Raw genomic sequence first — 26346 nt, forward strand, 5'->3', positions numbered from 1 at the left:
CTCCTGCAGCCCGCCCGGCCTCCCCACCTCCACCAGCCTCCATTCCCTCCGGGTCCCAGGCCCCACCGGGCATCGGCAGGGCCCTCTGGTTGCCTCCTTGGCTTGGTCTTTTCTGGAACATTCCTCTGGCCCACGTGGCCTTTCATGGCACTGGCTGATTGAAGTGTCCTGGCCAGGTGCCCTGTTGAATGTCCCACATTCTGGCTTTGTCATCTGTCCTCAGGATTAGACTCAGGTAAACAGTTTTGGCAGGAGAACTCAGTGGAGGACACGTCCTTCCAGCGCATGGAGGACAGCCCAGGGTGGCCGGCCACTCTGCTCTTTTCAGCAGTGACATCTTCACTGTGTATTAGAGAATAAATGGCCCAAGTCGCTGGTGATTTTAGAGATATGATTGCTTAGGCAGGAGTGAGATGAAGCAATTGAGTAAAAACTAAGAGGGATGATTTCCAGAAAACTCTGGAGAGGATCCACACTTGGGGACAGGGAGGGATCTTTTTTTTTGGTGCCAGGGATGGAACTCAGGGGCACTCAACCACTGAGCCACATCCCCAGCCCCCTTGGTATTTTATTTAGAGACAGGGACTCACGAGTTGCTTAGGGCCTTGCTTAGTTGCTGAGGCTGCTTTGAACCCCCGATCCTCCTGCCTCAGCCTCCGTGGGATTACAGGCGAGCGCCCAGCCATTTAAGAGGAATCTCAAAGGGGGTGTCGGAATGGCGGGGACTGCGGACCACCTTTTGGCAGGGCCTTGGCCATGTTTCTTTTTTTTTTTTTTTTTTTAATATTTATTATTTTTTTAGTTCTTGGCGGACACAACATCTTTGTTGGTATGTGGTGTTGAGGATCGAACCCGGGCCGCACGCATGCCAGGCGAGCGCGCTACCGCTTGAGCCACATCCCCAGCCCCTTGGCCATGTTTCTCAGGTCCCCTTGGGGTGGGGTGGTGGCTGGTGGGCAGAGGCCTGGGTTGGATGCAGGCCTTCTTGGCCTCTGCAGGGGCTGGGGTGGGTGGCTACGCCCCAGAGAGGTTCCTATCTGTTGCCCTCCAAGGACCTCCAAGGCCCCAGGCGTGAAGCTGCTGGGATCGCTGGCTGTGGCATGGGGCCAGGGGACACTGGAAGCCTCAACTGTCTCCTGAAGGTTAATTAGTTGCTCAAAGTGTGCATAGGGTGCATCTCCCCGGCCAGCTCATGTCCCCGGGGCTTGGCCACCTGCTGATCACCCAGTGTTCTGTGTGGGGGACAGTCCAAGGGGGTGCAGCCAACCATGTCTCAGGGCTGCTGGTGGCTTGATGGGTGAGGAAGAGCAGGGGAGGCTGGAGGGACAGCGGCCCTGGGGGAAAGGCTGCCAGAGACTTCTGAGGTTGGTGGGACTTCTGAGCTGGGGGATCCCTGGGAGTAGCTCTCTGGCCCTATGAGGCCCACACGGGGTCCGGCAGCTCCTTGGCTGACTTGGGGTGGGGTTGGGGACTGTACTGGCCATTCGTTCTGGGCCTGGGAGCATCATCCTGGCCTGCCTCTCCTGGCAGGTGACTCAGGTGCCCTCCAACAGGCAGGCAGACCCCCAGAACTCTGTCTCCTCCCAGGGAGATGGGTCCCACCTCGCTGTGCGATTCTGGTGCTTTCTAACCTAACCTTCCCAACATGCCCACGTGCAGATGAGGAAACCGAGCTTCAGACGGGGAAGCAGTTTCCCCAGGGTCGCACAGCTGGTGAGCTCTGGGGCTGGGTTTGGACGTGGGTTCACTGGCCGGGTTCCAGAGCTGGTGGCCCTCAGCTCTTGGCTGTGCAGTAGTGGGCCACCTGAGTCCCCAGATTCCTGCAGGGGGTAGGTCTAGGGCAGCCTGTCCTGGGTAAGACCAGGGACACCTTCCCTGTGCATCCCAGGCCTTACCCCTCACCTTGTACCTCTGCCAAAATTTTCTCAGGGAAGTTGCATTCTTCCATGCCAGGTCTGGGCTTCCAGGAGAGCGGCATCTCCATCATGGCCTGGCGCGCGCTCGCTCTCTCTCTTTCTCTCTCTCTCTCTCTCTCTCTCTGGTACCAGGGATTGAACTCAGGGGCACTCCGCCACTGAGCCACGTCCCCAGCCCTATTTTGTATTTTATTAGAGACAGGGTCTCACTGAGGTGCTTAGTGTCTCGCCATTGCTGAGGCTGGCTTGGAACTCATGATCCTCCTGCCTCAGCCTCCCGAGCCACTGAGATGACAGGTGTGCACCACCGCGGTGGCCCCTGGGCAGTTCTCATCCCGGGGTCTGATCTGGGCTCAGGAGCGGATGGGAGGCTCTCAGTGCACGCTGGGGTCTGATGCGGGTTCTGAGCCCCACACCTGAGTTTGGATCCTCTTCCTGGCCTTGTGGGCCTCCGTGTCCCCACTTGGAGCTGGGGAAGGCCAATGCTATCTTCCCTCAGGCTGGGGCAGGGCCGCCCTGGGCGCAGGCCTGGTCACAGTGGGCGCTTGGTGTTTGGTGGCTGTCTGAGCAGTTTTCGTGAAGTGACCTCCCCCGGCCTGTGTGGGCAGGGACAGCTCCGGGCCGCCTGGCTCCACCTACCTGGGCGCCTTCTGTCTGCTCACCCCCCTGCTCACTCCTTCACTCCCCGCCCCCCCCCGCCCCCGTGAACTCATGGGAGCTCTCCGCCCCACGTCTGGGGACCCAGGCACTTCTGCCCCTGGTAGGATGGGGTCCTGGGCCAGCGCCGTGTGGCAGGTACCGCTGCCATCGTGCCTGCAAATGGGGAAACCGAGGCACAGGGTGCTCGGGAGCTCTCCCATGTCACATGGGCAAGGAGAGGGGCTTGAGGTCCTTGTTCAGTGACTTGAGAGAGAACCTGGGTTTGGTTCCAGCTTGACAGGTTCAGTACTTTTCAGAAAACCCCCTGTTTGGCTGTTTCATGGTCAGTAAAGTGACTATTCGGGTCAGTGGTTTCTGTGGTTCCTTCCGGCTTTGGGTTCACGCAATGACCACATCTTGCCAGTGGAAGAACCTGGACTGTCCACCAAGGGCCTAGGGGGGCAGGGAGGGAGCTGGCCCTCCTGCTGAGAGTGCCCCCCCCCCACCTGGCCAGGTCCCCAGAGGCAGGCGGGGCAGCCAGGTTGGACAGCCACCCTCCCTGATTGTCCCTGGGGACTGAGAGATGGGAAAGAATGTGCTTGAACGTTGGCTTCCTGGAGAAGTGACCGCGGCGTCCCCAGGTATTTCTGGGGCTCACAGCAGCAGCAGCAGCAGCACAGTGAGCATTGGGAGGAGGGGCCAGTGCTGTCCCCTGCCCAGTACTCGTCACCTAGCCCCGTCACCTCTTCTTGTCCAGAGCAGGTCGGTGCCCTGAGCGGACAGGGAGGCTGTAGGTGGGGTGGACAGGAGGGTGGCCCCAGTGAGCATCGGCGTGTGTGGGGTCACCTGAGCTAACGGCCACTTTTCTGTTTTCTCTTGCAGTCACCGAGAAGGAAGTGCAGCAGTGGTGAGTAGCCCTTTCCCCAAACTCAGGGGTGGGGACGGGGGCTTTGTGCCGATGGGGACAGAGTCCCGGTGCCCAGGACAGCACGCAGGGGCCTCGGAGCATGCCCATCCACGCACCAGCCCTGTCCCTGGCTCAGGTGCGTTCTCAGCTGGCAGTTAGGGCCTGGGGCACCCCCAGGCCCACTAGACCCTAGGGAGGGGTTAGGATGACAGGGCCAGGCCCAGCTTTGTCATTAAATGCTGTGTGGCCTTGACAGGTCTCTTTCCTCTCAGGGGCTCAGGTGAGTCTGCTCACAATGGCTGGGTGCGCTAGGTCGGCCGTGGCGGGTAGATTTCCTCTGGGGCCAGCTCTGGTCAGCCCGCGGTGGCTCGCCTGGAGTGTGTGTTAAGACGGATTCTGAGGTCGCTTGTCCTGGAGCCAATGGAAGGTATTGCAGGGAGGGGTCAGTGAGGTCTGTAATGGTGTAGGGAGCCTGGCCTGGGTGATGCTGTCGGTCACTGTGTGATATGGGGAGCACGGGGGCTCCCGCTGTAAGATGATGGGGGAACAGCTTGGAGGGAGGCCTCCCGGGCTCCTCCCGGGCCACCTCTGACACCCCCATGCCCGAGTTCACACTGTAGAAGGTGCAGAGCCATGTCCTGCGGGCTCTGCTGACCTCCGCAGGGGACCCTGGCCAGGTGGGCAGTGATGGGAGGCTGAGCTGGCCGAGCCAGCAGCGGGCAGGCGAGCGAGCAGCCACCGGGCTCTATCCCAGGACTGACCTCGTTTCCCACTTCCCGACTTCCCCAGGTGGGCGTTCCAGAACATTCCTGCTTCTAGGTCTCTATCCCTGGGCTCCCTTCCTGGGCTCTTCCTCCAAGGTGTAGCCTAGGACCCTCCTCCAGGAAGCCCCCCTGGACTTCGCTCTGGACATGCTCTTCCCTTCCCGCCGGCGGTCAGAGGGGCCGGGTGCAGCCAGACCCTAGGAGGTCAGCCTCCGCTCACTCCCTCGCTGGCCTCGGAGGAGCACTGACACTGAGCGTGGTTATGTGCCGAGTGGCCCCGTGGGGTCCAGCCTGCTGGCTGCCCAGGCGCGTGCCACCCTGCCCTCTGCCAGCCTGACCTGGTGACGTTCCTTGCAGTTAGGGCTCTGTCCTGGCCGCTCCCCCGAGTGGGCCCCCTCCTGGCTCCAGCTCCCCCTCAGCCTCCTTCCCGGGACCCTCCCTGGCCTCTAGCTGGGTTGGGGTCTCTCTGACCCCCACTGACCCGTGCTTCTCTGTGATGGCCTGTGACAGTGGTTAAATGTTTCTGCCCCTGTCTGCATCCCCCAGCTCAAGGCTGGTCACCTTCGCCTGTCCTTGGCTGTGTCCCCAGGGCCTGGCCACGGTGGATGCTCAGCCCCCGAAGGCACCCCTCTCGGTGCCTTGGGAGCACATTCCCGAGTGTGACGTGGCCTGTCACCTCCACGTGGCAGACAAGGAAACGGAGGCTCACAGGGAGTCCCTCGCCCGCACCTGGGGGTGGCAGGGCTGCCATGACAGTGGGCAGCAGGACCCCAGGACCTGGCTCTGGCCCCGCTGAGGGAAGGAGGCTGCACAGGTCTCCTGAACCCCGGGCGGCCCCTATCCTCTGGGGGCCCGGCGGGGGGCCGGGTTAGGGTCCTGGGTGGCCATTAGGAGACAGGCAGGAACACTGTGGCCCCAGCCGTGATGTGGCCCTCCAGTGGGAGAAGGCTTCCCAGACCTTCCTTCCAGGGCAGGAAGAGGGCAAGGCCCGTCCTTGAGAGACGGGGCACTTCCTCAGCACCCGTGGGTGACAGGGGACACTCAAGGCAGCCCCACTTGTTTCCCCTCGCAGTCCCCTGGAGGAGAAGGACCCATCTGCATCTCAGGGAGGAGGACACTGAGGGCCCCCTGAGCTCCCGGGTGCTCCCCTGGCCGCCCAGGAGAGGCAGGTGGCCAGGGTGGGGGCTCGGAGCCGGGCAGCTGGCCGCGCTCTGACTTGCCCACACCTGGGCGAAGCTTCCTGGGGCCTCAGTGTCCCCGTCGGAAGGCGGGTGTGGGAGTCGGGCTTGGCGGACGGCGTCGAGAGCAGATGCTCTACTTGGTGGGGGACGTTGGGAGGGCGCCTGGAGAGCGCGTCCCCGTGGTGTGCTGAGCGGAGCCTCCACTGCTGCCCCACCTTAGCAGCGCTGGGGGGACCCCTCCTCACCGTGTTGATGGGGAACCGAGGCCCGGGTGGGCCAGGGGCAGGTCGCGCCATTCACTCACCCAGCGTTGGTGGGGCAGGGCTGCCCAGGGCCTGTCCCAGACGCAGGGACCCCTGGCGACACAGACCCAGCCCCAGCCCTGGACAGACACATCAACACAAAGCAGCAGCATCTCCGGCTGAGCAGGGTGACAGGCCGGGGTGGGGGCTGGAGGGGCAGGGTCCAGGCAGGCTCTGCCTGCCGGCTGGGCCACTACCTGGAGGAGCACACGACCTCGAGGCAGTGTCAAGCCTGGGAGGGGACCAGCAGGGAGGCCAAGGAGGCTGGCCTGTGCCTGCACACCTGCTCCTCACTGTGTGACACCTTCCCCAGCAAGCTCTAAAGAAAGAAAGTTCCAGAAAGTTCTGTGGACGTCGAATAATTAGGCTTTAGTTCACTTTGGTGGAGCCTCCCAGGGTACAGATAGCTGAACCAGCCCTTTCCTGCCCTCCCAGGTCAGCCCTCCCTCTCCTGTTTCTAGAAAGGCCACCTCTAGAAGTAGAAAACCGGGAGACCAGGATGGTTAAACAGGGGCCCTCAGGCCTCACCCTCCCGTCCTGTGTCCGTGGCAGGCATTGATAATGGATCCCAGACCCCAGTGTTCTGGATCAGTCTCCTCGGTGCAGCTGGTGGATGGACTCCTGTGGCCCCTTCTCCACGCACACAGGGAGAGCTTTGGGTGGGTGGGTGGCTGGCTCTCTTGCTCGAAGCCCCTTTGGGACCTCCCACTGCACCTGGCACGGGCCTCGGCTCCCGGCAGGCCTCAGGGCTCCCATGTTCTCTGGCCTCGCCCTCTCCCGGCTCACCAGCATGGCCGCCCTGGCTGTCCCTCACCCCGGCCAAGCTCTTCCACCTCAGGACCTCCTTCCTTGCTCTTCCGGCCGCTGTTCCTTCCCTCTGCCTGGCTCATTCGTCACCTCCGCAGAGTTGGCCTGTCTTGTTCCCTGCTGACTTTAGGGTTGCTATTCAGGGCTGCGGTGTGATCTCGTCACCTGACCCTGTGTGCAGCCAGTGCAAACGCAGCCTAGATTTGAACTCAGGCCCCAGAAGAGCAATGCCAGGCCAGGCCAGGCGGGCATCCTCCCCTGGCTCCAGCCCCTGGGGACCCCATGGCCTCAGCCCTGCTGGCCCTGGGCACCAGTGTGGGGACATGGCCCCTGGGTGCCTGGACCCCTGCTTCCCGCCCTCTGGTCCCCACTCCCGAGAGCCCAGCTCTGCACCCTGAGAGATCAGGAGCCACAGTGGGCTGTGGAGTAAGAGGCAGCAGCAGGACCCAGGCCCTGGGAGGTGACATGGACATCACTGTCACCTGGGAAGCCACAAGAATGCCCTCATGACAGCAGGGCACACCCAGTTCCATGGAGGGAAACTGCAGGAGGCAAAGGGAGCGAGGAAGGCGGGGGCTGGGCCGTGTTGGTGGCCACGTTGGTGGCCGGATCACGGATGCTTTTTTCCTTCTCCTATTTTCCAAATTCTCTTGTTTTATTATTTTTACAAAAAACAAATATCCCAGCATGTTGTAACAAAAACAGAGGGTGAAGCAGGAGGGATCCTGCAGCCGCCCCGCAGAGCCAGCTGGACCGTCCCACGCACCCCGGGGAGGGCGCAGCTCCCCCAACGTCCCCGCGCTCCCCCGTGGGCAGCACCGTGCCGTGTTAGTGCCTGGTGGCGAGTCCCAGGAGTGGTGTGTCACAGAGCTGGGGCTCGGAGGGCGGAGACCCTGCCCCGTCACAGCTGTGTCCTTCCTCCTTGTGGCCTGGGCTGCAGGGCTCGGGGCTGCTGGCTTTGGCTCTGGGAAGCCCACAGACCTGAAGTCCTGGAGGGAGGGCCCAGAGGGGGGTCCTCCTCACCCGAGCGCCTGGGGCCCCTCCTGGAGCTCCGTCCCAGGGGAGTCTTTGGAAAAGATGACAGGGAAGGGTCTGGGAGGCGGCCCCCAGCTGCGCAGGGTTGTGCTTGGTTATTTATCTCTCTGGCCCCCCAGAGTCCAGCCCTGTCCTTGCACAAGGTGGGGTGAGAAGAGTGCCCAGAGGCGATCATGGGGTGGCCAGGGGCCGGCACCCAGCATCGGGGACACTGACCTGAACCAGGAGGTTGGGTGTTAGGAAGGGCCTCTGGCGTGTGCAGGGGCTCCGGCTGCCCTGGCCCCTCTGGTGCTGAGGAGAGGTCAGGCCCCCCTTTGTGGGGGCAGTTGGGCTCCCCACTGTCCAGGCTCCCGCAGCCCTCAAGGCAGGTACTGGCTTGGTCCCCACCTCACAGACAGGTCACTGAGGCTCAGAGAGGAAGTTGCCTGCCCAGGGTCGCACAAGGTCAAGGGTGAGCCAGGACGGAGCGGTCGGCTTCAGAGGTCAGAGCTGGTCTTCAGTTAAAAAAATATAAAGACACTCCTCTCTAACGCCTCGGAGTCCTTCAGGCTGATGCAGCCTGTGAAACGGGCAGCACAGGGATGAGCCGCTGTGACAGTGACAGTGACGATAGGAAGAGGCCCCTCGGCACTCCTGGCCCCGGGGCATGTCCGTCATCCCTGCCCCTCTGCTGGGTGACCTGCCCCAGTGACGTGAGGACTCCCGTCCCTCCCCCTGGGGTCCAGAGTCCAGCCCGAGGTGTGAGGAAGGCAGATCCCTGGGGCCTGGTCCCCACGGGGGACTCTGGCTGCAGAGGAGCCCACAGGCTGCGGCAGACCTGGCCCCTCTCTCCCATCCCCACTCCACCTGGAGGCTGGCCCCCTGCAGCCACCCCACTGGCCAGCCGAGGACCGGACTCCACACCGACCCAGAACCTGCGGCAGGCCAGCTCCCCGGAGGGTCGGGGGTGAACCGGAATGGCGCCTGCCTCGGGGTGCAGGCCGAGCGGAGGAAGGGGTGGGCCAGGCAGAAGTCCCGGGACCCTGAGCCCGGAGGGCACCCAGTCTGTCCCCTTCCCCTGGGGCTTGTTGGGATCCTGTGTGACCCGCGGGCACTTCTGCGGCAGATCCCCGCCAGCTGGGGTCCCCCAGTCCAGTGGCTGTAAACCCAGTGACGCTGCCCCAGGGTGTGTTTGGCCAGGTCTGGGGACAGGGTGGCAGTCACTGGAGGAGGTGGCGCCTGCCGTCTCCAGTGCCCAGAGCTGCCCAGCATCAGGCGCGGAGGGCGGGAACCCTGCCCGGGGCTGACCAGCCACCTCCCCACAGGGCCGCCGGGTTGTGGGGCAGGGGTTTGTGCAGGGTCCCTCCCAAGGCACGGCAGGTGAGGGCCAGGCCCAGCACAGGCCCGCGTGCCTGGGCACCGGCAGACGCTGGGCTCCACAGGAGAGGGAGGAGGCTGGGACCTGCCGGGACCTGACCCGGGGTGGGTGGGGCTGGTTCAGTCACGTCCCAGCCGTCCTGGGACAGGTTCCTGGGCTTGGTCCTCAGTCCCGGGTGCCCCCTGTGGGGAGGGGCTGGACCCCAGGTTAGGCCTGCAGGAAGTCTGGCTTCAGAGCCTGGCCATCTGAGGCGAATCCGAGGCCCAGGGCAACCAGGTGGCCGGAAAGCTCAGTCTCCCCGGCTCTGCCGCAGCCGAGGCAGATACCTCCTCCACCTTCGGAGGACGAACAATGGGTTACATAATATTTGGGTAGCAGCTGCTTTCCCCTTGCATTTCCCCGGGGGCGGTACAGCCTGGCTTGCAAGTGTGTGGGGGGGTGCCATGAGGTGGGGAGGCTGGGAGGCAGGAGCCCTGAGTCTGAGCCCTAGTTCTGCTGCTAACTTGCTGTGTGACCTTGGGCCAGTCTCTCCCCCTCTCTGGGCCCCCAGAGCCATATCAACACCCAGAAGTAGTCTTCTAACCATCCTCACAGGGCTCTTAGATGCTGACTGGGGTTTCTTGAGGATCCAGTTCCACTGGGCTCAGGACAGAGCGGCAGGACACCTAACTCTTGCCCTGTCTTCCCCTGCTGGGCAGTTTGTGTGTTCATCTGTTCAACTTACCAGACGACATTTGCTGGGCCCGTGTTATGCACCAGGCTGTGAGTGGAGCACCAGGGGTGCCCCCGTGTCAGGGACGGGGCATTGAACTGGAGGTCATCGCCTGGAGGCCGATGTGATGGAGTGTGGTCCAGCGGGCTGGTGCTGGACCAGGGGAGCAGGGGACCCTGCGGCCTCCGTGGGCCCACCTCCTGCAGGACACATCTCCTGGCACCTGGGGAGTGGCGGGTGCCCAGGGACCTCCTGGCAGGACCTGGGAAGTGTGGAGCCTGTCCCGGTCACTCAGAGCCCCCGAGAGGTTCATGGACGAGGGGTTACCAGGGGTGGGGGGCTGCCTCGTCCCCCGACAAGCAAGGGGGCAGCAAGGAGCTTGGTCAGCCGTCCGCTGGCCTGGCAGGAATCTCGCCCAGGACAGGGCCTGCTGAAGAGGACGCAGGTCAAGGCTGCGGGGGGGAGGGGCTCAGGGAGGCCAGCGGTCAGGGTGGCCAGGGCAAGCTGGAGCCGTGGGCTGGCCACCCTCTATGGCACTGCCTCTTGGGGGTGGGCTTTGGGGACCCCTGCTCATGGGGTGGGCCCTGTGGAGCCTCTGTAGGTGTGACAGACAGGCCTTGGAGGCTCCCACCAGGCTGGTGCCCACAGCCGGCCCCTGCAGCTGCCCCCGGCCCTGCCCACCCCGCTGAGCCGTGGCAGGGGGCCGCCTCTGGGCTCCTTTCAACTGCATCGTTGCTGTTTTGAATGACCTCTGGGCAGGAAGAACAGAGGGGTGCAGCCCTCACGGGAGAGGCCATTAGGTCCTGCACCAGGCACGTCCCTCCCCGGCCCAGGGACCCCTCCTGGCTTGGGGACCTGGGGTGGTGGCCTCTTGCTTGTAAACTGTCTGCCTCCTGTCCCCGGAAGGAAGCTGGGAGAGAGCACCAGGGAGGGAGCTGGGGGCCAGTCTGTCCCTCCTGTGACCGGAAGGGCTCAAAGCCACGCTTTGGTATCAGTGTCACGGACTCTGCCCTGCTGTGCTTCCTGGGGGGACGGCTGTGAGTGCCAGGCTCAGAGCAGCCCCGGGGGCTGGCGGGGGCGGGCAGACCCCAGGGCCCCGCAGGACGAGTCGCAGGGCTTCCAGGTGGGCCTGGACATCACATTGAATTGAGGCTGGGTCAGAGGCTGACGGGCAGCGGGGGACAGGAGAAGCAGAGCCGGGCTGACGGCTCGACATGGGCTGTGAGGCCGTGGTTGACCTCTCTGAGCTCAGTGGCTCATCTGTCCAGTGGGATCATTGGACCTACGGCTGTGAGCCGCGGGGTTACATGAGGAACCGTCTTCAGGGCTCAGCATGGAGCCCCTCGCTGGGCTGCTGTCACGGGCAGTGACAGAGGCCCATGGTGACCGCGCCCAGACCTGCCATCCTGAGGGCCCTGAGGGGGAGGGCAGGGAGAGGCCCAGAGGCTCAGCCCACGGGGAGCCTCACGGTGTGCGGCCACTGTGGGGACAGCCCCGGGCCTGCTCCAGTCCAGCTCCAAGGAGGAGGTGCTCCACGCCCTCCACCTGCCCTGGCCCCAGCAGGCGTGGCTGGAGCAAGGGTCCCGCCTCCCTGGACACCTGACGGCCATTCTCAGGCCTCAGAACCCCAGGCTCCCACCGCCAGGTGTCCGGCTATCCTCCCAGGCCCTGGGTGTCCAGCGTCGATCCTGGCCCCTTAAGGCTGGTCAGCAGGGAGGGGACCCTGGCTTCTCCCCACACAGCGCCACAGGAGGCTCACGCTGCTCCAAGGATCCTCTGCTTCGCGGGTGGCGGGCGAGTGGGAGCCTGACGCAGGTCTCGGTGGGACCGCCGGTCAACCATCGGGTTCCTCTGAGCACTGGCCCTTCTCAGAATTCACCGTCCATCCCCCTCAGCTCCAGTCTGGGCCGTGGGGACTCACAGATGGCAGACCGGGTGGAGGTCACAGCTGGTGCCGACCGCGTCCCTCTGACTTCCTGCGGTGGGAGGACTTGTCCCACCTGGGGGTGCTGAGCGACCCGGGAGCCAGTTCGTGAATCAGTTTAACACCTGACACATTTAAGTTCTTAGGCCGCAGGGTGCACTGGTGGGGATCAGGCAGGGATGTTTTTAAAGGTAGGCCCTGGGGGTCCAGGTACCTCTTCACCTGATTCCAACAGGATGGGCGTGAGCCTCAAAGAGGTCAGGCGTCTGTCCCTGGCTGCACAGCAGAGACCTACACTGGGGCTTGGACTGCCACCACATCCTAGTGGCCTGGGTGTCTGGGGGTCCCCTGCTGGGCACTGGGACAAGCCAGGGGCCCCTGGGGCTGCTCCTGGGAGAAGAGGCTGGGGAGGGCTGTGCATGGGGAGCCGGCTGCCCACCCCATATGGTGGCCGTGTGGTATAGGAGGGGAAGGGGGACAGGGGATGGCAGGAGGCCCTTTGTGCAGAAGTGCCATTCCTGGGGGCTTATGGGCGACTCTCCTCATAGCCCCGTGGGGGGGGGGCGTGGCCAGGGCTCTGCGTGCAGTTCTCTGTTGTTCCTGTGCTGATTCTTTTCTGCCTTGTGTGGATAAGGCTCAGAGAGGTGAGGTCGCCTGTCCAAGGCCACACAGCTTGTGGGAGGCAGAGGTGGGAGTGAGCTGAGGCGTCAGGTCTGTGCTCCTCTGACCGTGGGGCACTGTCTCAGGCACGGGCTTTCCTGTGTCCTGGGCAGGAGCTGGTGTGGGTGGGTGAAGCTGGTGTCCCTTTTGCCCTCTCCCGCCGCACTGCTGTCCAGGTACAAGGGCTTCATCAAGGACTGCCCCAGCGGGCAGCTGGACGCAGCAGGCTTCCAGAAGATCTACAAGCAGTTCTTCCCGTTCGGAGACCCCACCAAGTTCGCCACGTTTGTTTTCAACGTCTTTGATGAGAACAAGGTGAGCTGGGCATTGCTGGCGACCAGGTACCCCTCTCCCTGGGCAGCCGGCTCTGCTCCTCCCACACCAGACCCCCCCCCCCCACTGTCCCTGCAAAGGGTCCCTTTCCAAGAAGGGACACACACTCACTCATGCATGGACTCGCAAACACAGGCGAATATGAATACGTGCCCACATGCATGTGCACGCCCTCGTGCCCACACGCATGCACGGATGTGTATGCACACGTGTGTACACACGCAGATGCACATGAATGCAGGGTCTGTGCTCACAGGGGGGCGTCTGGGGCATCTTGTCTCCCGGATGCTCCCTGGTGACGCTGCTGCCGGTACCACCCTCCAAGGTCCGGGTGCTGACTGAGGCCACCCCTTCTCCCCTCAGGATGGGCGGATTGAGTTCTCCGAGTTCATCCAGGCACTGTCGGTGACCTCCAGGGGGACACTGGACGAGAAGCTGCGGTGTAAGTCCCACGCGTCCTGCCCCCAGGATAGAGGGAGGCAGCCCCCGGCCCTCGCCAAGGGGGGCGCCAGACACCGTGGTAGTGACCCAGATGGCGGCCACGCCTGAGCAGCCAGGGCAGCCAGCCCTGGGCAGGTGGGCCTCATATGGCCACTGAGCTGGGCCAGGCCGTCTGCGCTGGGCTGAGGGAGCGGCACTGACACCTGCCCTTCTGGGTCAGAGGAGGGTTCCTGGAGGGACCAGGCAGGAGGAATGGACTCGGGCCTGTGGGACGGGGCTGGCAAGAGCACAGGTGACATCCAGGAAAGCCTGGGCCTGGGTCAGCCGGCAGTGTGGGGCGGGGTCCAGGGACTCCCTGGGCCGCGGTTCTGCCTGCGGATTTCACTCATTCACTTATTCATCCGTCACTCAGCGAGTGAGTGCAGACCCAAGGCCACCCGTCAGGATCCACCAGGCCGGACAGACAGGTCCCGGCTCTCAGGGCCGTCAGTCTAGAGTCCAGGAACCCCTCCCACTGAGGCCCAGAGGGGGGACAGGCCGCACGCCCTTAGCTGGGCCACCATGCAGTGTGGCAAAGGGACTCAGGACTCGACTGGGTCCCGCGGTCCCCGTCAGCGCCGGGAGCACCCCTTTTTAGACATGGAAAAAGATTTCATCCACGCCAAAGCCCCCTTCCCTGCCTGCCTGTCCCCTAACCTGACCACGGGGGGCAGACACCCAGAGGAGGGGGATGGGACGGGGGGCAGCATGAGACACCCCGGGCCAGGTACAGGACTGCGCTCCCCACACACGGCTCCAGCCCCAGCGGCAGCCCGCGCTGGCCGTCCACCTGTTTTAACTCGTTTCACCCCGAGCTGCAGGGGTGCGTCCTGGCTCGGCAGTGGGTCCATGAGTGCCGGCCGTCCCCCCTGGGCTCCGTGTCGAGGAGGGCATGGAGCAGCGGCCTGGCCAGGGTCACAGTGGGCGGTTGGTTGCAGGGGCCTTCAAGCTCTACGACCTGGACAACGATGGCTACATCACCAGGAACGAGATGCTGGACATCGTGGACGCCATCTACCAGATGGTGGTGAGGGGCCGCTGGGGAGGGCGGCTGGAGGGGACTGAGGCTGGGCCTGGCCCCGGGGCAGCCCGCTGGCTGGGCTGCTGGGGACGTCTCTGCGGGGGTGGGGGAGGCGGCCAGGTGGCAGAAAGCGGGATGAGGAGGGAGGTGGAGGCAGAGGCAGACCTCAGCTGGATGCAGCCCAGAGCCCAGGCCCATCCTGCCGTGTCCTGTGGCAGGGGAACACGGTGGAGCTGCCCGAGGAGGAGAACACCCCCGAGAAGAGGGTGGACCGCATCTTCGCCATGATGGACAAGGTGAGGCTGGTCCTCCGCAGGGAGAGCGGGGTGGGCCTGTGGGCGGCATGGGGACCTTGGGCCTGGGCTGGCTCTGCCACTGAGCCCCTGGGGGCTGGTCAGACACGTGGTCAGCCTGGTGCCCTGCCCTCTGAGAGCAGCCACTATGTCCTGACTTTCAGGCAAGTGAGCTCATAGCCAGGTCCTTGACCTCTACTTATTTTTGCCCCGGGCCCCCTGGCATTCTGGAGAAATCCATGGACCCCTCAGCACAACAGCTTCAAGTGCATAAAGTCCACAGGACAGAAAGGGAGCTAGTAATGTGGGAATGCAGTGTCCCAGGAGGGCCTGTACTGGTGTTAAGGGAGCTCGCTATCAACACATCAAATGGTAAAGGGTGGCGCAGCCCTGGGCTGGGGTGCAGCTCGGGGCTAGGTGCAGCTCAGGCTGGGGTGCAGCTCAGGCCTGGGATGTAGCTCGGGCCGGGGTGCAGCTCGGGCCTGGGTGCAGCTCAGGGCTGGGGTGCAGCTTAGGCTGGGGTGCAGCTTGGACTGGGGTGCCGTGACATGTGGGGGGCAGGCTGCAGGCAGAGTCCCAGGCCCTGCTGGCTCTGGTGGAGGTGCTCCAGCTTTGTCACTCAGGGGCAGCGGCCTTTCCTCCAGAGGTCCGAGAAGGAGGACTGACCTTCCCGCCTGTCCACGGCCTGCCCAGTCCCCCAGCCCAGGGGAGGCGCCGTCCGTTCTGTCTGTCTGGAGACCCGAGCAGGCTGGTGTGTGCCATGCGTGCTTTCTACCTCCGAGCTGTTCCTTAGCCCTCCACACTGTTTTTTATTAACTAAAATAACTTTGATTTAAATGGAAATTTGAAATCATGATGGTGAGGAAGCCGTGTCGGGGCCTCCAGTAGAGGAACCCCAGGCGCCCGCCCCCGGAGCTCCCTGATGTCTCTTGCCAAGGCTCTAGTCCCCTGTCTCACCTCCCCTGTTTGGGGAAGCTGTGCAGGCCCTGGAGGCAGCCTGACGTCCCCAGCACCAGCTGTGGGACCCTGGGTAGACGACCCTAGGTCAGTGTTCTCATGGTCAAAGGATAGAATGGCACCGTCCCCTTAGGTAGGCCAGGCACAGTGTGAGCAGGTGTGTAGCTCCAGGGGAAGGGGCTCCAGCCCAAGGAGAATCCAGGTTCCTTTGTGTCTCACTGAGCTCCTGGGCCCTCCTGGCCTCCTGTGGGCCAGTGTCACTGTGTGATTAAGGTCACTTCCAAAAGTGGCCCCAGAGCAACGCCCTGCCCTCGGGACTGGCACATTTGTGTGTAAATGATACAAAGCACAGAGCCGAGGGGGCCTCCAGTTCACCAAGCACAGGAGCTGTCCCCACGTCTCCCCGCCCCCTCCCCAGAGGAGGAAACAGGCCCCGGGGGTGGGTCACAGCCCCAGGTCACGGACCAGTGAGGGCCGGGGTCTGTTGGAGGGTGACTCCCACCCTGGCCACCTGTGTCCCTCTCCACTTCCAAGGGTCTCCTTGGCTAGTTCCCCGGGCCGGTGGACGGGCCGGCGGGCGGGTCGGGGGCCGGTGGGCGGGACCGGGGCTGGTGGGCGGGGTCCTGGCTGGGCGGGACTGGGGCTGGTGGGCGGGGTCCTGGCTGGGCGGGTCCGGGGCCGGTGGGCGGGGCCGGTGGGCGGGGCCGGGCGGGCTGTGCCACCCTGGCCACTTGTGTCCCTCACAGAACGCGGACGGGAAGCTGACGCTGCAGGAGTTCCAGGAAGGGTCCAAGGCCGACCCGTCCATCGTGCAGGCGCTGTCCCTCTACGACGGGCTGGTATAGTGCTGCGGGGCCCGCGCTGGGGTGAGTGGGGCCTCGGGTCGGGCGGGGCAGGGGACAGCCCAGCCTGGCGTGGCCGGGGCTCAGTGTCCAGGCTCCCAGGTGCTTGGTGTCGGGCAGTGTGGGAAGTTCTGGAGGAGGGAGCTGGGGGGGCAGGGCCCCGAGAACCCCGGCCCCTCTGTTTTTGTTTTATTTTGTTTGTTTTTGCACCCTGGATTGAACGGAGGGGTGCTATACCCCCGAGCCCCAGCCCTTTTTATTTTTTATTTTGAGACAGGGTCTCCCCAAGTTTCCCAGGCTGGCCTTGAACTTGCGATCCTCCTGCCTCAGCCTCCCGAGTCATTTTTATATTGCCACTCTTAGTGGTTTGCCTGAAAATATGTGTTTCTGCTCACAGACACCTCGGGAGTCCAGGCCGGCCCAGGAGGCCCAGGAGGTCTCACGCCCTCCCTGAGCGGGCAGGGGCAGGCCTCAGCTCCTGGCTGTCCTGCCCAGTGGCTCGGTGGCTCAGATGTTCACCTTTAATTAATTAATTAATTAATTTTTATGCAGTGCTGAGGATCCAACCCAGTGCCTCACACGGGCCAGGCTCTGCCACTGAACCCCAGCCCCAGCCCTGCTTTGGGTCTTTTTTAGATAGACTTTAGTGGCAGATGCATGTGGGAGTCTCCTTCAGCCCTCTTTTGTATTTTATTAGAGACAGGGTCTCGCTAAGTTGCTGAGGCTGGCTTTGAACTCCTGCCTCCTGAGCCGCTGCGATTACAGGCAGGCACCCCGCGCCCGGCCCTTCTTTATGAGTTTGCAAGGAGGTATTTACTGGAAATAATCATCAATGCTAATGAATTTTATAATTTTTTTCCTACATCTCCTGTTAATGTGAAGAAATCACACAGATGGGTCTCTGGATGGGAGGCCACTTTGCCCTCTTAGAACAGGCTCCGCCGAGCTGGGGCTGCCCTTTTGTGCATTAACAGATCTGATCTGTTGGTGTTTGGGTCAGGAGGCCTCCTCCATTCTGAAGCTTCTGTTGTTATTGCTGTTCACAAAAAATCCTTTTTTAATTGAAGAGACACTGGAAAATGTGCTTAAAGAAAACCTCAATTAAAAATTTATTCTAAAGAGCCCTCCTGTGTGACGGAGACGTGATCATGGGGAACATTTTAGTGTCCACAGTCATTTAAACAGAATCAGCTACAAAACGGAATACTCCTAACTCACATAGGAAGATATAATTAAAATCAATTTGTACTGTGATTTCTTTTTTAGAAACGCTGAGCAAGGTGGCTCAGGCATACAACCCAGCTACTTGGGAAGCTGAGGCAGGAGGATAGCAAGTTTGAGACCCTGTCTCAAAATAAAAAATTAAAAAGGGCTTGGGATGCGGCTCAGTGGTGAGACACCCTGGGTTCAGGTCTTAGTGCCGTGGGTCCTGCAGCGAGCCCTGGCCCTGGTCTAGCTTTCCACAGCTGCTTCTGCAAATCGCCAGGTCATGCTGTTTTCATGACAAAGCCCTTCAGAGTGACAAGGTCCCACATGACACCATCCACCTGTTTCCAGCTCTGCCCAGTGTCCCCCCCTCCCCGCGGCTCTGCTGGCCGCCTGCTGTATACTACTTACATGCAGTCCGCATTGTGTGGTGTCCGTGACTTCTCTCTGTGCTCGGCTCCTGGTCTGTCACTGTTCCTAGGTAAATCAGCTTCATGGAAGTCGCTGGCCTATTCAGGAACAGAAACACGCTTATTTTCTGCATCATTAAATATTGTTGAGATCATTTTATTTTTTGTGCTTCTGGGGACGGAACCCAGGGCCTCACACCTGCGGGACACGTGCTATACCCTGGGCTGCGTCTCCAGCCCCAGAACGTCGGCTTTTAAACATGTTGTTTATTCTAACTGACGATATTGCGCATGCCTGTGGGTACGCCGTGACCTTTTCGTCTGTGTCCCAGCCTGCGGTGATCAGGTCAGGGCAAAATCGGCACATCGTCCCCTCGAGCCTCCGTCATTTCTTTGTGTTGGGGACAGTCACAGTCCCCCTGACCAGCTGCTTTTAGATATATAATGAGGTGGCGTTCACCGAGTTCTCCTGCTGTGCTCTGGAACCTTAGAAATGGTTCCTCCCACCCAGCTGCACCCCACCCCAGCCATCTCCTCTTCATCCCCCTCCTGACACCTTCCCAGCCTCTATGCTCCCTCTCTGCTTCTGTGAGATCGACTTTTAAAATCCTCTGTGGGGCTGGGGATGTGACCCCAGGGCCTTGCCCATGCCAGGCAAGCGCTCACCACTGAACCACACCCCCAGCTTAGGAGATCAACCCTTCAGCTTCCACACAGGGGTAAGAACAGGTGGGGTTTGTCTTCCTCTTCCTGACTTCCCTCCCTTACATAACATCCTGCCATGCATCCACGATGCTGCAAATGACAGAACCTCTTGGTTTGTGGCTGAACACAATTCCACTGTGTCCATGCACCTCACCTTGGTGGACTCCAGGTCCCGGCCACCATGCATGGTGTGCCCTAGTGAATGCAGGAGCACAGGGGTCTCTTCAGGATGCCAGTTTCCTTTTCTTTGGAGGCACACCCAGTCACGGTGGGATTGCAGGATCATGTGGCAATTCTGGTTCTGGGTTTTTGTTTTTTGTTTTTTTAGTTGTAGATAGATGCAATACCTGTAATTAATTAATTATTTTTATGTGGTGCTAAGGATTGAATCCCAGGCTTCACATGTGCTAGGGAGGTGCTTTACCACTGAGCCGTAACCCCAGCCCTCTGATTTTTTTGTTGTTGTTGATGTGTTTTTGTTTTTTTAAGGAGAGCCCACCATTGTCGCAGCTGTGTAGTATTCCATTTGATGACTGGGCCAGACTTTGGTTAGTTCTGTGGCACAGGACACTTGGGTTGTTGGAAATTCTGGGGAGGGCTTTTTTTAATTATTATTATGGGAATAGTCATACAAACTGGTAGAGAGAATAATATAATTCTATGTTCCCATCACCCAAATTGGAATCACAGTTCACAGTTGATCTTATACGGTATCTCCCTGCTCTCGCCGTCCACCTGCCCAACACTGGATTATTTTGGAGCAAATTCAAGACTTCATATGTAAATATTCTAAGTGTTCTAAAGTGTATTTGTGAAAGTCAAAGATTCTTTAAAAAAATCCATATTCTTTTTCTTTTTTGGTACCAGGGATTGAACCCAGGGGATCCTTAACCCCTGAGTCACAGCCCCAGCCCTTGTATTTCTTATTTTTAAAACAGGGTCTCTGTAAGTTGCTTAGGTCCTCGTTAAGTTGCGGAGGCTGACTTTCAGACTCGTGATCCTCCTGCCTCAGCCTCACGAGCGGCTGGGATGACAGGTGCACCCTGGAGGCCCACGTGTGGCCCATGTTCTTTCACATCTTCTAATCTCCAGTCGCTATTGTAGCTTCCGTTATTTCTCCGATGTTTTCCTCTGACTTTGTTTACTGAAATCAGAGTCTGGAGAGTGTGCACGTGACAGTTGGTGGAGCGGACTCTTGAGTTGACCCCACTGTGTTCTCGGTTCCCTGTTCCTTCTTGCTGCTGTAGGTAGACGCCTGGTGGATAACACCCTGTAGCCTTTCCCACCGTCCGGAGCGTGCTGCCGCCCCTCATGGTGCTGTTGTGGTGCCACTGCTCCTGCCCTTCCTCTGAGTGGGCAGACTGGCTTGGGAGCCAGAGTGGCCCATTGCTGGTGGGAGCTGTGTGGGACGGTGGTGTGCACGTCCCCAGGAGGTGGGCCAGGGAGGCCACGGTGCCTTGTTCTGTGCCCCAGTGGTGCAGAGGGCAGGCTCCCTGCTGGCTTCCTCCTTCCCTGCCAGCTGGGTTAATCCTACCCAGGGCGACCTCCCCTCACCACCCACCCGCTTGCCCAGGACTGGATTTTGATAGGAGAGATGGGGGTGCCTGCTTCTTTCTCTTTATTGGTCACTTTTCAGAACGAGCTCTTGTTCTCTGACATCCTCTGGAGGTGGCCGGTGAAGTCCTAGGAGAACACACGGCCATGAGCTTGTGGATTGGGTGCGTCGGATGAGCTTTGTGCTGTGGTTTATCCACCAGCTGACACAGTGGATCCACTGTTGGGCACGCTGGGACATGAGCCACCTCCCAGTCGAAGCCTCTTGAGCTGCCCTGAGCTGTGGCGGGAAGAGTAGGCAGGTCACAGAGCTGCAGGCCACGGAGGCCGAACCTCCAGGGCCTGCAGGCAGCCAGAGGCCAGTGAGCGGACACAGACTCTCCCCCTGGCCTCCTGCTCTGTCCCTTCCCCCTCCCTTGAGCTTCGGTGTACCCCCTTCCTTTATTCCTGGCCACAGTGGCTTCCCATCTCCCAGCCCCAGGGACCCCCTGCAACGAGTCAGGAAGTGGGCTCCCCGTGGGCCAGCCGCCCACAGCTGTCCATCAGGTGGAGCAGGGACGTGGGGTTCAGCACGTCTGCAGATCCGGCCCCAGAGAAGGTGGTGGATGACACAGACCGCCACAGACTTACCATACGCCATGCGACACCTACCATGAGAGTCACCAGGGATTGAACCCAGGGCGCTCCGCTACTGAGCGGAGCCCTTTTTTGTATTTTATTAGAGTCAGGGTCTCACTGAGTTGCTTAGGGCCTTGCTAAGTCTCTGAGGCTGGCTCTGGACTCTCGATCCTCCTGCCTCAGCCTCCCGAGCCCCGGGATGAAGGTGAGATCTGGGGGTGTTTAGCACATTCGCCACATTCTGCAGTCGCCTCCTCTAGCTGGGCCCAAAAGATTCCCATCACTGCATTCCCCATAGGCACCTTGTCCCTACCCCCCTCCCCTGCCCCCAAGTCCCCAGGACACACAGGCTGCTCTCTGTCCCTTTGGATTTACCTGTTCTGTATGTTTCATGTAAAAGGAGTCACGTGACACGTGGGTGTGGCCTGATCTCTTTTGCTCAGTGTGTTTTCAGGGTTTGTCCACACGGCAGCTGGCCCGTGCTTCCGTCCTCCTCGTGGCCGCACGGGGTCCCTTGTGTGGCTCCGCCCCGTGTCACTCATCCCACATCTGTTGGTGGACACAGCGCTGGCTTTCCGGGAAGCCCTGGCTCTCCGGGTAGCCCTGGCTCTCCGGGTGTCTGCTGGGTCGGCTGCTGGCCCTCACTCTTCCCACGGTGGCCTCCCCCAGCACTGTCCCCTCGCTCCCTGCTCCTGGTGGGTGTGGGTTTTGACTTGCATCTTCCTAGTGACGGTGCTGCTGAGTGGCGGTCCCTGCCTTGGCCACCAGGCTGCTCTGCCCGGGTGCTTCCTGATCGGCCACTGAGCTGAGCCCTAGGCTGCCCCTTCCTCCTTTTCTCTTTGCTCTGACAGACGGTCAGTGGTGAGCTTCTTGGGCTTCTCACTTATTTACAGGGACCCACCTGAAGAGCCCAGTGGGTGTGTCAGAGGGCACCAGAGTGCCACCTGCCCTCCGCTGAGCCTCTGCCACCGGTAACCCGCCTCTCCTCCTGTGTCTTCCAGATGCCTGGGGACCAGTCTCCTCCTTCAGGGCCGCGAGGCCGCCAGCCCGACTCCTCCCCGTGCCCCCCACCTTCCTCTGCGCCCGAGCAGCTGGCCACCCTTGAACTTGAGGCCCCGGCTCTCCTTGCCCCCTACCTGCGCCCACCTGCCGAAGCCACCGGCTCCAATCGCCAACCACCTCTGCTTGTCCAGAAAAACAAAAAATGACAAAACGGATCAGAAGCCTCTAGCCCTCTGCAAAACCAAGGACTCGCTGCGGGCGGCAGCCTCGGGCTCCCCCGGTCTCCTGCGCCTGAGCTTCGTTTTTTTATTTCAAACGGACATTTTAAAAGGAAAAAAGAAAAACCCACTACCTTCTGTTCTAGAAGATACTGACCGCTGGGGAGAAGGCCTGGGCTCAGAGAACTCTGCCCCCGCCTGGTCCCTCCGCGGCAGGTGGCCGGGGCTGGCGGCTGCCTGCTTCACGTCCTGTCCTTTAGCAGCAAGAGCCCGTGGGGCCAGGATGGGTCCACGGATGACGACTATTTTCTGTGATGACAGTATTGTGCTTTTCGTGGGGAAAGTGAGATTTTTTTTTTTAATATTCCTATATAACTGATATCCTTTATTTATTGGTCGTAACCGTTGCTGCTGCCTCGTGTCCCAAGTCCCAGGGACGTGGGGCCTCCGTTCACACGTGCCGCCCTCACCCGCCTGCCCGCTCGCCGGGAGCCTGGTGGCCTGCAGCGGCCCAGAAGCCAAAAAAAGTTTTGTTTTTTTTTTTAGATCCTGTGCTTGGTGTTGGGAGCAGGGGACGGTGGAAATTCATCAGCTGAGGCTCCTCCTGGTCCCCTCGCCCTGCGCCTCTCCACCCCTCCTCCGCCCTCTGGGTCCTTAGCGATTTTTTGAGGACAAACAGGGGACATTTTTTTTGGCTTTCCAGCCCTATTTGTGTGTGTGTGTGTGTGTGTGGGCAGCAGCAGGGAAATGGAGAGCCTCGTCCCGAGAGTGGGATCCCACCAGGAGAGGGGCCGAGAGCGGGAGGGGACCACCACCCCCATGCGGACCAGCAGGGTCTCCCCCATCCTGCTGTCCCGCTCCTTCTCCGGGAGACCCGTGGCATTCTTCCCTGCCCGGCTCTTTGCTCAGATGCTGGGTACGGGGGCCCAGGCTACTCCCGAGACAGCCCCGCTCCCCAGCACGTGTCCTCACCAAGGGGGGGCTCTGGTGAGAGCAGCCTCCAGGCTGGGGAGAGCGAGGCCGGGTGTGGGGGCGAGGTTCCCGCTTCTGCTTTGCCTCCTGGAGAGGGGCAGGGCTGGCCCCAGTCCTGCTCTGAACTGCCCTTGGTTTCCACCTGGCTCCCAGGAGGCTGGAGTCTCCCCGCTATGAACCTCAGCAGGCAGCCTCCAGCAGAGGACGATGCCCACTCCTCTGGGCGCACGTGCCCTTTCCTGCTGGCTCCATGCTCATCCACCTTCAGAGATCCCCTCTTGCATGGGAAGACCCTTGGGCTGCACTCTGGCCCACCCTCAGACCCTCAGACCCCCACAGGACAGGGCAGTGGTCAGCTTTCAGAGGCCACTTTGAAGGCTGGCCTCCTGGAGGCCTGTGGGTCAACTTCCTGTTTGGCCACTTGGCCACTGGGCCCAACCACCAATCTCGGCAGTGCCTGGCTCTGGCTGACCCTTGGGCAGGGGTGGGCTTGGGGACTTGGGAGGAGAGGATGGGCCTGAGGCCTTTCCTGGGTAGTTTCTTCTCCTGCCTCTGCCGGAGACTCGACTGGCCTTTGATGGGGGACTGATGGAGACACGGGGGCCCAGTGACTTGTGGCCGAGGACTGTCCAGGGCCAGCCCAGGGCGCCTCCCACTAGGCGTCTACTGAGCCTCTGGGTACCTGGCCTTGCTCCCATTATCTTGGCCTTCTGGTTGGGAGCCACGGGTGTGGCTTTTGGTCCTGGTGGGCAGTTTTCTTAGGGTCACAGCCCAGGGTTCCCATGGGCCCAGGCCTTGGCCACACCTTTGTCTCATGTCCTGAGAGCCCTCAGCTGACAGAGGAGCCACCCTCCTTCCTGGCAGGGTATTGGACGCTGGCCATTTTTGCTCTAGGTTGCCAACAGGAACTGACTTTTGTCCCTTCCGGTCCCCAGGTCTCTAGCTGTGGAGGTACCCTCTGAGTCCTAGGCCCAGCCCCCAGGGCCTCTCCCAGTGACGGTTCCCACCTGAGGCCCCTCCCCACCCGCTGCTGCTCTCTTTGGGTGCAGCCCAGAGGCCAGGCCCTGGTCCCTCCGTGAGCCTCCCTGCAGGGGCCAGAGGCCAGCACCAGCCTTTTTTTCCGTGTCTGCTCCCCACTTTGTGTTGACGGGGACTTAGAGAATGTCACGATTTCCCAATATTTAACCAGGTGACTTTTAAAATAACATCAAGGCAAACGTGTGTGTCCTCTGGTGTGGACCTTTCTTCCCTGAAAGGCTCTGCCGTGGGACAGCTGATTTCCTAGACAGGAGCACCTGGGCTTCAGGGGCACTGTCTCTTTTCTGGGGGAGGGGGTGCAGGATGCTTAGGGACCCCTGGTGTCTGCGTAGAGAAAGTCCTCCCAACCCCCTGCTGCAAAGTCCAAAGCCACCACCTTCCTCCAGTGTCAGCATTTACGGGCTCCAAGGACGAGTGGGAGCGCCCCCTCGTGGTGGTGGGCAGTCAAGGCGTCTGGGGGCTCCGACCTGCCCAACAGGTGTGGAGCAGAGGCTGGAGGCAGGGAGGCTAGGAGGGGGCTGTGACTGCAGAGGCCCTGGGTCCCCAGGCCCATGTTTTTGGCAGCATGCCCCCCAGATGCCCCTCTGCTAGGTCATCGCTGGGGCTAGCAAGTGAAGACACTGAGGAGAAGCTTTGCCCTCCTTCCTTTCTTTCTTTCTTTTTTTTTTTTAAATATCTGCAGAATAAACCCAATGGTTAATTTTTGAATGAATAAAAGGCTTTTGTTGAATAAACAGCGGGTCCATCTTCTGTCTTGGCATCTTGCCCCCAGCACTGGGACAGACCAGGGCCCCCCCTCCCAGCCGGAAGTCCCCATTTTCCCTTTGTCTTCGAAGTGGCCCTGGGAAGGGTCATCTTACTCCCAGCCTCGGTCACCAGCTTCCTCAGGGACTCTGGGCCAGTCCCCTCCGCTCACTGGGTCTCAGTTCCTCCTCCGCCGCTCAGGTGGGAGCTCGGCCGCCTCACAGGGACATTGCGAGGAGTGACCGTGGGCAGAGCCCCCTGCAGGAGCCCAGGCCAGTGCCCCAGGGCTGCGGGTTGTGTCCCACCTGAAGCCTGCGCCTCTGAAAGTGATGTGGGTGACTTGCAAAGACGAGAACAAGACGGGCGACGCGTCCTGGCCGTGGCTGTCTGTGCCCCCGCTTGCCTGCCCAGCTCCGCGGGGTCTCGTGGGGGTGCTGTCTGTCTGTCTCTGGGAGAGGGAAGGGAGGCCCCTGTCTGGTGTGCGGCCTGGGTGAGGCCAGGCAGCCTCCCGTGCTCCCCGCTGTATGTCGTCTGTGTCCTGCCAATTAAACACGCTTCCTGACCTGTCCTGGCCTCCTGTGGGCGCCTGGTGCTTTGTCTGTTTGTTTTCCGTTCCGCTTCCCCTGCCGTCCTCCTCCAGGGACACCCTTGCTCTTGCTTTGGGTGGCACCTTCCTTTCCTCAAGAGAAACCCCGTGCAAAGCGAGGGCCTTGGGCAGGTGACTAAACTGGCAGCTTCCGAGCTGCTGGAGGCCAGCGGGCAGTGGGCCCAGCCGGCCACCTACCACAGGCAGCGTCTCCTTCCTGCCCTTGAGAGGACCCTGCTGTTAAGTGTTCGCACACCGTTGGCCTAGAGCAGGGGCCCTCAGGGTCGTCGTGTCCGAACCCCCCAGGCTGGTGCAAGGCCGGGGTGCCGGCCCTCCCTCCCCCGGAGTCTCTGTGGAGCCCCTTCTGGGCGGGAGCCTGGGGGCTGCACTCCTAATACATTCCCAGGCTGGGCTGGCACTTGGTGTGGGGACTTGGCCAATGATGGCACTGTAGGACGTCCCGCTGGCCTGAGAGGAGTCGGCCTCCACTGGACTCAGCTACTCCTTCAGTCACTTGGGTGAGACTTGGGCACCTGAGCTAGGCCAGGTGCTGAGAGCCCGGGGGTGGACTGCTGACCGCACAGGGCCGCAGTGGTAGATGGTAGGTAGCCCTGCAGGACCCTAAGACATGCGGTCCTCAGCTGGACCCTGGGATCTTGGGGGGGCCTCCTCTTGGCCTCTGGTCAGATCACCTAGTGTCTGCTCAGGGCATGGGCCCTGCCAGGTGGGGAGAGAGGGCTCTGGATGCGACAGGTCTTGCTTTGAAACAGGACCCTGGGGAAGAAGAAAAGGCAACATGGAGTCGAGGGAGTCCTGTCGGGTAGAGGCTGCTGCTCTCCGCCAGAGGCTCTTGAGAGACCCGGGGACCAGAGCAAGAGGCCTGCATTGAGATGAGCCACTGCCTGGGAGCAGGCCACCTTCCAGCAGAGCCACAGAGGTGGGGGGACACACGGAGATGGGGTCTCCTGTGGCCACGCTGGGCCCCAGCACTGTGCCTCGCTGTGCTGAAGAGCCAGACTTCTCCAAGCAGACCCCGTGCCAGCCGGGTTCCTCTTCTTGGCGTCCGCCAGGCGTGTGTTCTCAGGGACAGGCTTTCTGTCCCCCACACCCTGCCACTTGGTTGGATGTTGCAAGGAAAGTCGGTTTAGATCACATTTTGCCAA

The 26346-nt window shown here is 61.4% G+C and overlaps 1 protein-coding gene across 1 annotated transcript in view; it reads left to right on the top strand.

The window, feature by feature from the left end:
* The window catches only part of Ncs1 (neuronal calcium sensor 1), a 40901-nt gene extending 16375 nt beyond the window's left edge, over positions 1-24526 (top strand). The window contains exons 2-8 of the mRNA XM_026386457.2: positions 3438-3462; positions 12381-12519; positions 12901-12979; positions 13956-14044; positions 14257-14334; positions 16035-16154; positions 21625-24526. Coding sequence (XP_026242242.1) covers positions 3438-3462; positions 12381-12519; positions 12901-12979; positions 13956-14044; positions 14257-14334; positions 16035-16133 — 509 coding nt within the window. The 3' untranslated portion in view covers positions 16134-16154; positions 21625-24526. The remainder of the gene's footprint in view (positions 1-3437; positions 3463-12380; positions 12520-12900; positions 12980-13955; positions 14045-14256; positions 14335-16034; positions 16155-21624) is intronic.
* The last annotated feature ends 1820 nt before the right edge of the window (positions 24527-26346 follow it).

Source organism: Urocitellus parryii, chromosome 4 (assembly GCF_045843805.1).
Source record: "Urocitellus parryii isolate mUroPar1 chromosome 4, mUroPar1.hap1, whole genome shotgun sequence".
Lineage (NCBI taxonomy): Eukaryota > Metazoa > Chordata > Mammalia > Rodentia > Sciuridae > Urocitellus > Urocitellus parryii.